We start from the raw sequence: 17,657 nt of genomic DNA on the forward strand, positions 1-17,657 counted from the left end.
TGCGTATGGGCGGGGGTGGTATTGCCTTAGACATAATGGTGGTTAACTGGTTGGTTTTGTTACGGAGCTTCCTGGGTATGAGCAGGTATAGGTTCCAGGACTCTGCTCACATCTAGTTCATTAATTAAGCCTTGTCGTGAATAGAAAAAAAAATTGTGAGTAATTGTTTAATAATTGCCTATATTTAAAGTTTCAATCTTAAATATTAAACAAACTATGATCCCAAAACAGGTTAATATAATTTCAAACTCATTTTACATTACTATTAAAATGAAATATCTTACAGATTTTTTTTTTAATTTATTTTAAATGCACCTGAAGTGTGCATGTACATGCAGCAGACTTTCTCCTAACAACTTAGGCTAAACTTAGCTCCTGCCCGACATTAAAAAGCTTGTATCTTTCGAGATGTGTAACTTCAACATAATTCCTTAACACTAATGTACTACTTTCCTTTTCGACAGGACTTCGGCACCATCTTGTGTCATCTTAGAAAGGGGATTTCAGAAATAGCACAGAAAATATAATCAGCTAATATTTGGGAAAAGGTTCCACAGGGGGGGAAAAAAACACACACAAATGGGTGAATTTGCAAATACTGAACTAAAACAAAAATAAATAATAAAGAATTAAAAATACAAAAGAAACACCTTGCCCCTAATAGATGTCTGATACTCTCTCGAGTTAAACATACAATCTGCAACCACTATTTAAGGAAATGTGAAAGATCTAAGGCTGCTGAAATCAGAAAAAAAAGACAGTTTCAAGGTTGATTGCAAGATTTTACATCTAAAAACTGGCACGCTGTCTAAAAATGAGTTGCTTTTATGTTTTAAAAAATGTGCCACAGTCTCCTCACATTTTTGATGTCAGTAGAGAGGATGATATATTGTGCATCCCAAGAGATGTGCTGATATTTTAGAACCACTTTGAATGGTTTGTGCTCCCGCAAAGTAGTTACACAAAGGCTACTGTATTATTTAAGGGGTGAGTTCAATCTATTTTACCTAAACCATACCAGTAGGAAATGACAGCAATCACATTCACAATTCACTGATACCAAGTACAGGTCCGATGCTTGCTCGCTATTCTCCAAATGCGCAGATTCAAGCAGTCATTTACATGAATGGCTGACAATGGAAGTTCAATTTACTGTTTCAGTGAGCCATAATCACAATGGAGCTCAGCCTGTTTAGGACAGTCAGATGGAATGGAGGTAGAGATGGATGACAGTGAGTGCACATATTTGTTTGTTGGTCCATGCATACACAAAAATCAAATGGCATTAGCATTCATTTGGGCGCTTTGGGCTTAAGTCTGAAAAGGCGCGTAGCTCTGCGCTTTTCCCTCAGCGCCCATTTTGCTGTTCGCTTAAGTCTATCACTTGCGCGTCTTCTGGCCATGTTTTAACTTTGGGTGGAGTAACCCTAAAATGTGGGCGTTCCCTCTCATACATATTCTGCCCAGGATTGAAGCGGGCTTCCTCTTGCGCGCCCCAGAGGCTCTAGTAAGTCCAGCGCCCCAGGGAAGGTGAAACATCATATTGCACATTTTGATTCGCTCGCATGCTCTGAACCTCCGATGGTTGCTGCTGGCAGCCCGGCGGCTGACTCGGCACGCTGACGGAGACCTGGCCCATTGCCGACAACTCCACGGGCGTAATGTGTCCGGACCACCGGCGTAACGGCAACATATCACGCCATGTTAATTCATTAATTTTCATGCACGTGCGGCGAGCATTATTTATGTTTCAAACATGCTGCGTGGCAGCTTGAGAGTTTGTCTGAAAGCGCCGCCTACAACAACTGTAGTCATCTTGAGACACTAATACGGTTGCTGGGCAACGCTGATCAACAGCTGGCTCACTCTGATTGCTATTGATGGCCTTCCAAACGCGCTCACTCTAAAGCACAGTATTATGATTCAATTACATATATTGTATAATGTGTAATATAGAAATTAGAGAACACAAAAACACATGCCCCTTAGCCTGTTAGACGAGCAGTGTATGCGTCTCACAGGGGACCATTACCTTCTGTTTCCTCTAAGAAAGTTAATTTCTCATTTAACGTGTGACTTAGAATTCTACACACCTGCAGACTTCAATGCAAACTAGCCAGCACGCACGAGGGGTGTTTCAAAAGTCATTATGGCAGAATCGGCGTAACTTGAGAACGCACGAGCCTGGTGTGTAAAATACTGACTTACATCGGGAAAATGTGGCCCATTGTCGCTTTAAAAGTTCCAAAATATAGTGCTCGGTATACTCTTTAGTAAATGATGGCAATTTTACCAGCGATTAATATTTTGATTGCTCTTATGAATTGGTCAATTTCTTTTATCATTAGCGTCAGGAAAAATAATATTTTATTCTCTGTTGTTATATTTAATAGTCTGACGTTTTTCAGCTGTAGTTACAGGCGTTGGTAGCTTTAAAATGTTATCACATCTATTTTGTGTTACAATACAACTGACTCCTGTGAGGGCAATTTGTGATCTGTATACAGAAGCACACCTCTCCTGGACTGCTTTGACTTTAGTAGCCATGCAAAAAGCTATGTTACAAAATAATTTTCATGCACATTTTTGTACAGTAGTGAGCCACAAAGCAGCTGCAGCAGGGTGGGTGCTGCAAAGGCTTGCAGGGGCAGTGCACACATCACCAGGGTCCCACTCAGAATGTCATTTGTAATGCGCAGCTTCAGTGCATGCGTCTTTGCCAACATAGAGGCCATGAGGAAAAATCGGTGGCTGTCTTCAATGTTTCCAACCCACCGAAACTTTAGCCTGTCTTATCTAGAGAGATCACATCACAATAATGTTAATATCCACTGCAGTGTATTTAGACAGTGAATCTATCGGATATGATCAGTCTTGAAATTGATTCATCCATACCAGTAATGGTATGTTAATAAAAATAAAACGCCTCAAAAGATCCCTAGTTTTCTGAATTAAAAATGAAACTGTGTTTGGGTTGTATACAGTAAACTCACGCACATTCACGTTTCTGCAATTGCAAATTCACCCATATGCGGACTTGTTTTTTAGAACGAATTAAAATAAAATAAAGACAACTCTCTGCACAGCTGTATTTTTTTTGTTACGTTATTTACTGTAGCAAAATACAGTCGAGGTTTAAAATATTAGAAACACATTTCAGTCACACACATCATTACAAAAATTCATGCAGCTTCTTTTGACGCTCCACCTTCCTGTGTGTGTTGTTGTAGTTCTGCTTCGTGAGGAGGTGGCCCAACTGCAGGAAGAGGTGCACCTGCTGCGCCACATGAAGGAAATGTTGAGTAAGGACCTGGAGGAGAGCCAAGGAGGATGCTCGGCCGACGTGCTTTCTGCCACGGAGCTCCGCGTGCAGCTGGCTCATAAGGAGCAGGAGCTGGACCGAGCCAAGGAGGCTTTGCAAGGTCAGAACGTCAGCAGGGCAACAAATAGCTGCATGTGCTCTTTAAAACTCAACAAAGTCACCCTAGGATCTACTGTAATCTCATTGTTACAGTAATTAAATATAAGCAGTCATGCTTATTTTCATTCCTTTAAAGCAGGGGTCTCAAGAAATTCAACATTACCAAGGGCTAACTGAATAAATATGCTGTTCCAGAGTACAGTCACAAATTGCAACTTAATGGAAGCAAATACAGTTTATTCATAAAACGCAACATTAAGTTCCAAGCACTGACTTTTAATTTGAATTTTTTTTTAAAAATTAAAATCCCCATCATCAATTAAATGAATTGTCAAGCATGAACTGTCTCTGTTGTTCCCCTCGACCATTGTTCAGTCGTCCACGGTCACAAACTGCAAAGAACTCAACAGTTGTGATTTCCCTCACTATTTACTTCTGGTGTTGTTGTTTTTTTACTACGGTGAGGCCAACCAAAAAGTTGAAGTCAAGGCAGCAGCTGCAACAATTGTCTTACCGTGACACGCCGCCTCTCCGGCAACGTGCTGAGAGGGCCGACTTCCAAATAAAAGATCCGATGAGTTTTTGCCGGTGGGGTGTCGCTGTCGTCATAGGCTGTTTCGTACTTCTTGAAAGCTGGCAGCAGGATCCATTCCACACATCCACCATCCACACACAGATGTAATTTCTGAATATTACTCCGCGGCGGACTGATATCCGTGCGCACCGGCCTGAGGTTCCGCCTGTGCGCTCGGGACCGGCTTTGCATAAATCACAGGAGTTGACGAGACCAGAAAAAATGTTGCTTGAGTAACATTAAATGTTGCACGTTACTACCCACTTCTGCCCATAAGTGATTTGAAGAAAGAAAAAAAAAAGCAACATAAAACGCCCAGGGCACGCCTCGGCAAAATAAAAAAATGTGCAGGCCGCACGAATACTAAACTCTGATGTCAAGTAGGGGGCGGCAAATTATCGTCCCGCGGGCCGCAAGTTTGAGACCCCTACTTTAACGGGTTGAATTGACACTGTTCAAGAGATATTACATATTACACAATGTTTATTATTGTGGTCGTACTACAAAAACAATTGCATATGTTGGTGAGGTTTGCTCCAGTACATACATTACATACACTAAGGTTCACTGCTTAAAAGACAGTGGAAAAAAAGTGCCTGCAGGTTTTCTATTTTTTTATACCAGGCCTAAAAGCAGGGTACCAGTGTTTATTATTTCATGTCATCATAATGTTAATGACATGTGTGACAGTAGCTACTGCCTATTGGCTTTATTATTTATAGACCACTGGTGTGTGTATTTGGTTGAGAGATCCCACGGTCTAATGAGTCACAAAGGCAGTTGGCAGTGTGGCCCAAAATCAGTGGTTTCATCTTTTCCTCAAACTTAAAAGATATGGTTTTGTATGTCTAGAGTTACTCAAATGTGAAGAACAATATTTAGTTTTTGCAAGGTTCCCCCTACAGTTTGGAATTTGCTTTGAAGCCACTGTGGTAGCTGTATAACACTACCAGTGAAAACGTATTTTCTAAGAGACAATGTATGGTAAGAAGAAGGAAAAAATAAGTTATTTAAAATAATTAGCGGTAGAGCTACCAAAGCATTGGAAGTGGCTGGGCCATTAATATTATAGCCTGTTGAAGTCGGTGTTCCAGGATTGCCAACAGAGCTTTGATGGTCTAACACATTGTGTATTTATTATTATTGTTTACTGTTAAAGCTACTGTATGAACAGCGATAGTGGAATTGGTCAGTAAGGCCCCATGGATTGGTTGACAACATTTCCTCAGGCAAAGTACCATGAAAGCAGCCAGTACACAAATGCTTTTAACACATTGCAGTAATGCATGCTTCCATTAAACGTTAAAGGTTCTGACTGTGAGAAGTATAGACCAGTTTGGGAACAGATTTGTGCGTAGGAGTAATGCAGCCATGCTGTATTAACCCTCTTCTTGTTCTGAAAACATTGCTCCCTTTTTGTATCTCCTTGCACCGCTCATGTCATGCCACCACAGGTGATAGTTACTGTATACTCAGCCCCACCATATCTTGCTGACCTCCTTCACATTGCCGTCCCCTCCCCCGCTCTCAGGTCTTTGTACTCCATCCACCGCACTGTGCCCCCCATCTTTGGAACGCACTACCACCTAACCTCTGAAACACAGACTCATTAACCTTCTTCAGATCCAAACACAAGAAACACCTAATCCGGACTGCCTATCCACTTGAACATTTCACATATCATTTGCCATTTTAAATGGTGTAATGGTGTAATGTTTTTATGTTCTGTTATTTTTATAGTATTGCTTGATTTCTTTTAACTTGACCTTGAGTGGCTTGAAAGGTGCCTTTAAAAAATGTATTATGATTATTTTTATTAATTATTCAATTGTACTGCAGAAACACTTCCTATTTCTGCTGTACGGGACAGGTTAACACAAAGCTAAGGAGTATGGGCCAAATTATCCCACATAAGTCAGAAAAGGCGCTTAAGTCCACGGGAGCATGTGCGCATCATGTGCGCAGGGGCATATTTGACCGGAAACGCCCGCATTTTAGGGTTGCTCCACCAGGGCGTGTATCTGGTTTAAGGTTGCGTAAATTACGGTACTGGTTGGGCGAGAGAATAAGCGCAGCACATGGGAGAATATGGCCCTATGCGAGGGTGTTAATATTGGTGTCCACTAATGGTTTCCCATCTCATTTTATTGGCACAACAAGATCCCCCTCATCCCCGGTATTCATTAAACATGCAAAGATTGTAGATATATTAACCGTCAATGGTCCCTTGTACCGAGTCACAGTGGTTGTCTTGTCTCGTCAGACATCAGGCGGATGGCTGTCGCCCAACAGTCACAGGTGCAGGATATGAGACAGCCACAGTGTTTTTGGCTCATCTCAGTAAGATCTTTGAGTCCACTGAGGCAGGTCCACTGGGTTTCCTCTTTCTCTCTGTCTCTTTTTTGTCTTCTTTCACAGGCTACTTAGCCTGAGGAACCTGTCAAAATGCGAACACGGAGAAAGGGAACAAAGTTCTTTTTTTAGGGAATGAAAATCAGTAAAGGAGATGATTACCTTCTCAAGTGACTAGTTTCCAATAACATTTCAATTACTTGCGTCTTATATTACTACTCATACTACCTCTTCTACCATTTTGATTAAACGTGGAGGTTTGAGGCATCGGCCAAGGAAGAAACTGATTACATTTTGTGCCAAAGTATTCTATTGAATGGCAAGACTTGCCAAGACCCCGCCGCACCCGGCCTGGGCATCTTCTCTCAGTGGAGCAGCAACAGTGCCACGATGGGTGGAGCTGGGGGCGGGAAGGCAAGGTTTGTGGGCGGGTATGGGTGGTATGAGTGAAGCGGGTTACCCCAGTAGTAGCCTCTGGGGTGCGCCAGCAGTAGAAGATCATCATCAGATGGGAAGCCCGGGCTCACTGCTGCCAGGGGACCTTCTGGGAGGGGGCGCCGACTCCATCTGAAAGGCCCGCTTGTCGTGATCATGTTGAAAATCATCGTCATCACACAGGCTACATGCAATACATTGTCTTAATTTGACACATGAAATCATCAACGTTAAATGAAGACCACAGTGAGGAACCCTCCCGAACTGAACTGACCACGGGGGGAACCCTCCCGAACTGAACTGGGTAGTTCTGTCTTTTTACTCCACGAGCCGATCACTCAGGCACGTACTGTAGACGGGCTCAGCCGAGTCCTACATGTCAACACGTTTAGCTCTCGCTGTTCTTTGTGTGCCACAGTTGTCTTCCCCACCGCCCCCTCCCGGCCCCCTCCTTTCGTATTTAATGTCGACGACTTGCAGACTGAGCCTTCTTAGACCTGGTCTACTTCTCTCTTAAGCTCTCGTGTGCAGAAGCTTGAAAGTGACAAGGATCTGGAGTGTGTTGAAAAACGGGGGACTACAGCGCCACACTATGAACTGGACCAGTGGAAAGCTTTTTAGAGAAGTTGAGGAGCATTTTTACTCTGAACCGACACCACTACCTTTTGTGGTAATGCCATCAACGTGGGGCCCAGGGTTAAAAAATAAATAAAAATAAAGACAAAAAAACAACTACAAACTTGCACTATATGCTTCTGGGGTTTATTGTTGACTCATCCAATAAAAATCCCTCCACATCGAGACACCGACCTTACAGGACGACTTGTACTGTTACATCAGCAGTGGCCTTGGCCCACCTGCCCACATACACATTCATACATGCACACACCACTTACACACTACTCTTACGTTTGGCAAGCAAACGCTTATCTCCTTGTGGATGTACATCAATTGTCTCTGCGTTTGAAGAGAAATACGTGAAACTTTGTCGAGATCTCTTTGTTCCCCATTCAAACCCTGACCTCGCTATTGTATTTTTTTTTTTTTTTAAAAGATCAAGTTGGTTGTTATTATATATTGTCCTGATGTTAATGATGCCTACGGTCACTTATTTACTCGCTGTTCAAGGTGCCCTCCTTGCCTGCCTTGTGTGTGCATGACAGGAGCGTTGACGGTATGACTGAATGGAGGATGAAGAAAGCAGGAGTGTTTAAGTGTGTGTGTGTGTGTGTACCCGTGCGCATGTGTGTTATTGCTACAATGTAGAATGTTTTTCCGTTGTCCATGAGATATTCATCTGTGTGTATGCATTCACTTGCTTTTGACACTTAATCTGCTTCAGTCAGGAAAGTGAATAAAGTTTATCTGACAGCTTGGCTTTTTTGAGACTGTGAGTGTTTGTATGAGCGTGCGTGACCACCAGACATCGTGCTAGCTGAAAAGTTCAAAAACATTGGCACTATTGTCTCTTAAGTTGTTGTTGTTTTTTTAGCAGCGTTTTGTTCATGTTCGTTATTTTATTTCTGTCAAATGCAATTTAAGATCATATGTTTTTAAGACAAAGCAACCAACTGAAGGCATTTCCGTTAAAATGCCAAAATCCTACCATACCAGGCTCAGCTGGAAACAGTGTTTTACAAACACGTTAAAGACAGTAGCTGTTATGTTTTACTGTTTGTTTGTTTTGATGTTATGTATCAATTTAAATTAAGTCAGTCTTTATCACTCCTGTTCAGGATGTTTTCATTTATTTCAAATGTTACAAAAATAGAGGAAATTTATTTAAAGTAGAAAAGAATGAGATAATAAAGGTTCAAATGCCAAAAAAAGAACAACAAAAAATGGCAAGACTTGATGAAACATTGCGAACATATGCTTTTGTTTTTGCTTGTCTTTTCTCATAATTATGTTTTGAGGCTTGTGTCATATTAAGGTATGCACTGGAGAGATGAGGAATGAAGGTCAGTTGCAGCAAGCCAGAGTATGTTTGTGTGTGTGTTTGTGAATAAAGGGAGACCCGTGGAATGGTAAGATTACAAGAAGGAGACGTGGAGAAGGTTCAAGTACTTGGGATCCACTGTTTAGAGCAATGGGGAGTGTGGAAGGTAGGACAGTAGTAGCATCATTCATATTTTATTATTTGGAGACAGTAGCAACGACCAGAAGATGGGAGACAGAGATTGATGGTCAGAGTTTAAGATGCTGATATTCTCTTTGGCAATGACAATGATGAACAGGATCAGAAATGAGCCCAGCATAGACTGGCGACAAAGCAAGAATGGCCAGATCGAGATGGTTTTGACATGCAGGGGGATGCTGGACATAGAGCCGCCAGGTTGGAAGCAAAGAGGAAGACCAAAGAGGAGATTTATTGACATGGTGGTCTAACTGGAGTTAGAGCAGCAGATGCAGAGGACAGGGAGTGATGGAAGAGGATGAGTCACTGCCGCAAGCCCTGAATAGGGTTACGCCGAAAGGGAAAGAAAAAGTAAGGACATATTATTTTTTGACTAGCTCCCCAAAACACTAATCACACGGTGTTCTTAACTAGTTAGAAAGTGACAGACGTTGTCCCTGTACAATATTCCAGCTCCCTGAGCAGCCTCCCCAGATGCAACTTGTGAAAGTGGAGCTGTTAAAAAGTTCATTCACAGACACACAGCTGGCTTCGAGTAAACAAAGGAAGGTGCATCAAGAGGGAAACTGACAGGATTCTATGAAATACCCAACAGTCACGGGGCTGCTGTGCTGCAGAAAAATAATACCCACATGATGAAGACAAAGATGGATGTACAAAGTGTGAATACATAAGATTTTTATAATACACGTACATTGTTATTTTGGAAACCTAGCTTGACGGAAGCTGTCATTGAACGTCTGGGAAAATGAAAAGTGTACGTCAATGCGTAACGGATAATACTGACAGCAAAGCGAGAACAGGAGTCAATCTTGTCTTTGAGGCATTTGAAGGCTCCCTGAATAAACACACTCAAACACATTATTTATCATCATGCATGGTCCACAGAGGGGGGGAGTATGACAGCGAGACTGAAGAACAGAGACCAAGTCATGGTGCAGAGATGAATGAATGATGCTTGGGTGAATCATCACCTTGGAATCATGCAGGCATCCTGTATGTGTTTATTTTGCTCCTCACTTCCACAAATGCTTGAAAGCAGCCTATACATGCAAATGTATACACGCACACACTCACACACACACACACACACACACACACACACCCAAGCAAGCATCAATAGCAAGAAGTGTTGAATCAATATTAACTGTGTTAAAAGATTAAAATTGCTACCCTGCACATCCTGCAGCAATGTGCAGCTCAGTGAGGTACCATGCAACTCACAGTAGTCAAGTAAAGCAAAATGATTAATGTGCAGTGTTTAATCAGTGTTTCACTTCTGCGTCTGCATTAAAGGTCAACAGGATTGTGTTTTGTGACTGGTTTAACCATTTATTCTACACTTATTAGTAATGCATATTAATTCAAAATATAAAATACTAACAATCTTATAGCCTCAGGGGTACTCAACTAAAGATTCCACTGTATTATTATACAATCATTATGTACTGTATTTAGGGCCAGAGCACAGCAGTGCAAAGGCCCTCTTGGAATTGCTTCATTTGTTGTTATTATTCTTGGGCTAATTTAATTTCCTTTTTGAAGGCTTTCCCATACTCAAATAAATTTGTAGGCACGTTCCTCCGGGTAGAAATTTTCTTGTACTGCCCCACTGGAAACCTTTACAATTCAGCCCCTCAAGCTACTTTCACTTAGTACATGAAATGTGGTGTACATGTTTATCATGAGTAGACGCACAAAAAAAGGTCCCAATCACCCATGCTCAAAAAGGTAATCTGTCATTTTATCATTTCGTGCTATTGCACACTAAAATGGTGGGTGATGCTGAATAGCAAAAACCTGAGTTTTCATCAATGCATGTGGGCAGAGCATGACGGCAAAGTGTGATAAACCTGAAACACAAAAATTATAATTTGCCACATAATAGCTTGACCAAACCTCGTTTGTGTACTGGTCCTGCCATGTAGAGATTAAAACAGTAGGCGCCATCCTACTGGCAGAACTGTATAAATATAAAATAACTCAGCTTCTGATTCTCACAGATCCTTAAAACTCAGTATACTGTAATCACATTGAGTTCTTCATCACGCACAAATTCCCAACTTTCGTGGTGTTGCGAGGGACCGTTAATCGCTGCTCACCCAAATCGATGTGAAAATCAGTCTTCTGGTGCAAAGCGTTCTGTTCAAATAACAGTGTTACTCATTAATCAAATTCAGAAACCCTTTATGTGTGAACACATACTAAAATCAATGTTCAACAATGACTTGAAAAGGCAGCCAATGGCCCTGGATTATTGTTTGTGTGAATGACCAATAATAATCCTGGGAAATTCTGATATTGCAGAGGTGCTCCAAAAAATGTTTTGTAATGCTAAATCAATGAGCCCGTGCTTGTGCATAATACAGTGCTAACCAATGACCCCTCTCTCTCTTTCCTTTCCATCAGCCATGAAGTCAGACCGTAAGCGTCTTAAGGTGGAAAAGGCAGACCTGGTGAACCAGATGCAGCAACTTTATTCCACACTGGAGAGCCGGGAGGCGCAGCTCCGTGATTTTATTCGCAATTACGACCAGCACAGAAAAGTACAACGAAATATGCACCAGTATTTTATTTGCATTCAAGTTGGTAGGATGTCCATTGAGTCGACAACCTTTCATTCTTTTTCTTTCTTGTGTACAATTTTTGGGAGCAAATACAGAGAGACTAGCAATTACACTATTTTGTAAGAAAAAAGATGTCCTGCTTGTTTAGGATGAGTCTCCTTTTTTAACTTGTCGGTTCCAAAATTTAGGACTCACTTAAAGCAGTGTTTTGCCATCTTTAATGAGCCATATTTTAGGCATGTTTTTCTTAAAATAATAATAATAATAACAATAATAAATCTCATGGCGCAACACTAAATGAAAAATGTCACAAAAAGTATATAAAATAAAACCATGATTATCTTGTCTCAGTTTACTCACAATTTCTTTCTGTATGATTGGCAACGGGTGGATAGCTACATAAATTAATACCTTCTGCCATCTTGTGGAAGAACACTTCAATTAATCAATCAATTAAACTTTATTTGTAAGCGCTTTTCATACATAAAATGCAACTCAAAGTGCTTTACATGAATTAAATAACAAATCAATCCTGACCCCCACTTTTTCTCAAGGATACAGACACCCATACGCACACACACATACCGGTTAAAAATAGTAATGACCGAATAACCTGTGGCTAAGTATCCAGGTGAGGAAACACCATCTCAGAGAGCCAACTGCACCAGGGCCGGACCATAGGCCGCGGCCACAGGCCACCAGCATGGAGCCCCCGGTGCAGCAAGAGCTTGTATGCACGGCCACTGGGCACCCCACGAGGCAGGACCACGGCCACGGCCCACCGCACCTCCCGGTGCAGAGGGCTCCCTCTGAGGAAGCTGTAAAATATTACTAAAAGATATTAATCAAAACTAAAAGTGATAAAAACTATCTATAATAGATAACTGCTTTGATGCACTAAAAAGTAAGCATCCCAGCCAGAATGCGGTGATGTCACAATGCCACATTTTCATAGTACTGTATCTAGAGATTGCTATCCGTCAGCAAAATACGTATTTCCCAGGGAATTGCACTTTGTTGTTGTTTTGAAATGTATGCTCAAACTTCAGAGTCTGGTTGTCCACTAGGAGAACGAGGATGCGGTGAAGGCTCTCGCCAAAGAGAAAGACATGTTGGAGAGAGAGAAGTGGGACCTCCGGCGGCAAACCAAGGAGGCCACCGAGCACACTGGAATGCTACGCACACAGCTGGACCTCAAGGAAAACCGCATCAAGGAGCTGGAGGCTGAACTGGCCATGGTAAGATGGGTGCTAGAGAAGGGAAGGGGCATGGAAAAATCAGGCAATCCTGAGCCAAATGTAAATTCCTGAGCTACACACACTGCAGTACACTACTCCACATTCGTGTCGTTCTCCATCAGTTGATTCGTTAGCAGGCTACTTCCTGGTTCATGGAGGATGACATGGCAATTGATGGACAGCGCCAATTTGATTCTTAACTCAAATGTAATGTTAACAATTGGTGATACTTCCTTAATCCCCACGAGGGCTGCAATTAGACGATTATTTCAATAATAGATTAATCGTTGGATTTTTTAAATTTTTTATTAATCGATGGATTGAAATTTTTTTTTAATTTCCATCCCTTTATTCAAAAGCAGGACAAATTTTCGAATTGTGAAAAGTTGAACAAACAGGTTGCTTCCTAACACTAATCTTTTTCTTTGAATTGTCATTTTGTGTCCTCTGCCCTCCCTGAGCATGCTGAGTGCAGTTTGGCAGATAGCTAACAGTTCCTCAAAAAGAACTTTGGATGCTTTAAGATATTTATTGGAAATCCAGTTGAAGTTTACTGTAAAACTAAACACACAACAAAAATAACTACAACACATACTTCATTTTACGAACAAAACACTTTGTTCCCAAAAATCCCCATCTTAAGGCTAACACACAATGTAAAACGCTACAAAAAGTAGCATTGATGTTCCCGTACTTACCTCCAAATAAAAGTATATTCATACACAAATACTGAAGGAATACATACAGACAGACAATATACTGTAACAGTACTCACAGGGGTATATTCTTCGTACTCTGTGAAAAACGAGTTTTATTCATGAAGTTCAATCGATACTTTCTTCTTCTGCTCTTTTTAGCTTAATGTATGTGTGTGTTATCTGCATGTGTGTACCACACTGCCCCTGGGAGGCCATGGCGCCCACAGGAGGAACAGCACACTCAACAAGGAACACAACAGAAGCAGCACAGGTTGACTGACGTAATAATCCTGCGACACAATGAATCGATAATGAAATTCGTTGCCAACACGTTTAATTATTGAGGTTATCGATTTGTTGTTGCAGCCCTAATCCCCATATGTATCTGGATCTGCACTCAAAAGATTCGAGCATTAAATCGCTTCATGATGGTGGATGCACTCTTCTCGTTTTAACAGACTGCCTGTCTGAAGCACATAGCAAGAATATAGGCAATAATCTTTTTTTACAACAATTGTTTTAAACATTGAATTAAATGCCGTGGAACAAATAGTTGACGTCATGTTGGTTTTCTGACTATAAACTAGTTGACAGTGAATCAACAGCGGCTGTGTTCTTTGCAGCCAAGAAGTGCAATCCATTTGTACTCAAACGCTTCGACATGATTAACAATCAATTCTACACAAATTCTTAGCAATAATTAAACCACTAATCACCTGTTCTGCCCGTTCCTTTCATTGATACGTTGACAAAGCTTTATGAAAATCTATTTTATAGTTCTGTGTTTTCTTGCTTACCAACAAACATGATAAAAAGATCACCTCCATAACTGTAACAAGAGTTCACAAATACTAAATCAATTACGTAAATAATTTGAATGTGCAGTATGGCCCCCCTCATGTCTCCACCCCCCTTCAGATCAGTAACTGTGTCTATCAAAGAACGGAGTTCCGGGTGTTTGAGCGGCTCGGGGACAGGGACTTCTCCCCGAGGGTTATGGCGGTAAGATGGACCCCCGCCCTGTTCAGCTTTGACTTTCACTTTTCTTCACCCCCTCCCACCCCTCCCTTGATCCTTGGAAAGCTCCCCTAATCGTTGTTGTGGATCGTTGTTGACTAATCCCCAGCTCACCATAATTGAACCCCAACAGTGATCCCAGGGATTCCCTGTGTGATTAATCAGAATGTGTTTTAGCTCTAATTCAGAAAGAAGTATTGTGACCACTAATGAAGGGTTGTGATTCTGTTTTGTTTTGCATGTGCCCTGGTGATTGATGATTGTTTGACCAGTGTAATGAAGTAGTGATTGCAAGGGAGCTGATTTTGGCGGTGTTGATTTGCACCCTCTTGCTTTGCATGGGAAAAGATAGAAAATAATTGATTTAGGGCATATTTGAAGCTGACATACTTATCAGAGTTTTACACAGACACATATTGACAAAAACAATATAAAAAAGCTCCAACATCTTATCGTGGGTATTTTTAAAAGAAGCAACTAGATAATGGATAAAAAAGAAAATCGAAATGGATATAACAACTGAGTACCAACCACTTAGTTACACTGCATAACAGAAAAAACTGCCATCCTCTTTTATACTGCTTGTATCTGATGTGCTTTTCCCAGACTCCAGTTGCAACATAAATGTTATAAATAGCACGGACAATGCACATCATTTGCGAGTTATGAAGAAACTTCCCAAGTAAACTACATTTCTAGCTATCCAGCAAACGCAGCAATATAAATCAACAAAGTTCTTTCTCCTGGCCACATCACTTGTTACTCGGCAGTTCACAGGGCTCCATGGTATGTGCCCCGTAGGCCAATGAATTTTTTTTTACATAGGCCAGCTACTTCCATTAAACTGTTTGAATGACAAACTGGACAACAAGTTAGCATGAACAGCAACTTTGACACACACTCATGAGATTTCCAAAACAATGCAAAAAAAAAAAGGATTACAATGAGCCCTTGCCGATTCGTGTTTTTTTCCTGTGGAAATTATCGCGGGTTTTTGTGCTCTATCTGTAAAGCCCCAATAGGCTACAATATGACGCAAAAGCCTAATAGGAAAGTAGTAACTGGTGTCAAAGAAGCATGTTGAAGTGAAGTATCTCGACTGAGAAACTAAGAACTTTGAATGAAAGACATTCAGCGTGGCTTAACAGAAGTTACAGAGTCTTTTCCGCATGTGTGTATGTTTTTGCTCTGCTGAGGACCTATCAAAAAGCTCAAGTGAACAAACCACGGCTGTCTCAATTTTGCTTGACAATTGCTAATTTTCACCAAAAGCGACATACGTGTCAACATCCTCACGCTTCAGGTGGATTTTTTTCAAAATCAAATCATCTGTAAACCATGTAATGTTGAAAGATGAGTTTTAAATGATAATAGTGTTTTAAGAGCATGGGTTGTGGTATATTTATGGTTTAAACTATTCATATAGGAAAATGTAAAAATTACAGTACACCAGTTTTTCGCAATTAGTAGAAAGGCTCTATCCCTGTCCCTTGCGAGTTACGTGGGTTTATTGTTTTAGACAAAAATGCATTTTTTAAAACATTAATTCCACAATTGAATCACTGTGAGATGAATGACAAAGGAAAACATCACCAGTTCGTACCTAATAGCCAACACTGGTATTGTAGTGCAACTTTCAGATTTCTATCCACTGCACTTTTAAATAACTAAAGTGTCCACTTGAACAGGGCCTAATCTTAATGGCTCATGTGGAAAATATACAAATGGTCAGTAACCCTGTATACAACATGTACCTAAATTACATTTGTCTGTTTTCACTTGTCTCAAGGCCAAACAGTCACTAGCCACCCTGACCAAGGACGTTCCTAAACGTCACTCCCTGGCGATGCCAACAGAAACGGTTGTCAACGGCAACAACCAGGAATGGGTTATGCAGGCTGACCTTCCCCTCACTGCTGCCATCAGACAGAGTCAGCAGACCCTCTACGTGCATACTAGCCATCCCACCGACAGACAAGGTAGAAGTAGCATCATTGACCGGCTGCATGCACCCATTTAGACCATTTGCACTTGTGAGCGCGCTATTACCCATCATTCCATGTGCTTTTTGGATGAAGCAGTGGGCTTACTTATGTACTATACCTTGTACCATGCAGTTGTCTTTGCATCGCTATAAACTCCCACATATGAGAATCAAACCAAGTGGGATGGCCAACTGTTTTATCCATCCATCCATCCATCCATTTTCTAACGATTATCCGAGGTTGGGTCGCGGGGGCAATAGCTTTAGCAGGGACACCCAGACTTCCCTCTCCCCAGCCACTTCATCCAGCTCTTCCGGGCGGATCCCGAGGCATTCACAGGCCAGCCGAAAGACGTAGTCTCTCCAGCGTGTCTTGGGTCGTCCACAGGGTCTCCTCCCGGTGGGACGTGCCCGGAACACCTCACCAGGGAGGCGTCCGGGAGGCATCCTAATCAGATGCTCCAGCCACCTCATCTGGCACCTCTCGAAGTGGAGGAGCAGTGGCTCTACTCTGAGATCCTCCCGGATGACCGAGCTTCTCACCCTATCTCTAAGGGAGAGCCCGGACACCCTGCGGAGGAAACTCATTTCGGCCGCTTGTATCCGGGATCTTGTTCTTTCGGTCACGACCCACAGCTCGTAACCATAGGTGAGGGTAGGAACGTAGATCGACCGGTAATTCGAGTGCTTCGCCTTTCGCCTTAACTCCTTCTTTACCATAACGGATCGATACAAAGTCCGCATCTCTGCAGATGCTGCACCGATCTGCCTGTCAATCTCCCGTTCCATTCTTCCCTCACTCGTGAACAAGACCCCAAGGTACTTGAACTCCTCCACTTGGGGCAGGATCTCATCCCCGACCTGGAGAGGGCACGCCACCATTTTCAGATTTGGAGGTGCTGATTCTCATCCCAGCCGCTTCACACTCAGCTGCGAACTGCTCCAGTGAGAGTTGGAGATCACGGCTTGATGAAGCCAACAGAACCACATCATCTGCAAAAAGCAGAGATGCAATACTTAGGCCAACAAACTGGACCCCCTCTACGCCTCGGCTGTGCCTTGAGCTTCTGTCCATAAAAGTTATGAACAGAATCGGTGACAAAGGGCAGCCTTGGCGGAGTCCAACCCCCACCGGAAACGAGTCCAACTTACTGCCGGATATGCAGACCAAACTCTGACTCCGGTCGTACGGGGGGTTCGGTACCCCATACTCCCGAAGCACCCCCCACAGGAC

General features: G+C 42.1%; 1 protein-coding gene across 2 annotated transcripts in view; it reads left to right on the plus strand.

Moving 5' to 3' along the window:
• LOC133482778 (kazrin-like) overlaps positions 1 to 17,657 on the plus strand; it is a 174,684-nt gene that overhangs the window by 150,334 nt on the left and 6,693 nt on the right. The window contains exons 5-9 of one of the 2 annotated variants that reach the window (XM_061783301.1): positions 3,231 to 3,422; positions 11,329 to 11,465; positions 12,554 to 12,724; positions 14,341 to 14,424; positions 16,229 to 16,418. In XM_061783301.1, coding sequence (XP_061639285.1) covers positions 3,231 to 3,422; positions 11,329 to 11,465; positions 12,554 to 12,724; positions 14,341 to 14,424; positions 16,229 to 16,418 — 774 coding nt within the window. The remainder of the gene's footprint in view (positions 1 to 3,230; positions 3,423 to 11,328; positions 11,466 to 12,553; positions 12,725 to 14,340; positions 14,425 to 16,228; positions 16,419 to 17,657) is intronic. The other variant, XM_061783309.1, reaches the window with a different exon arrangement.

Source organism: Phyllopteryx taeniolatus, chromosome 1, assembly GCF_024500385.1.
Source record: "Phyllopteryx taeniolatus isolate TA_2022b chromosome 1, UOR_Ptae_1.2, whole genome shotgun sequence".
NCBI lineage: Eukaryota > Metazoa > Chordata > Actinopteri > Syngnathiformes > Syngnathidae > Phyllopteryx > Phyllopteryx taeniolatus.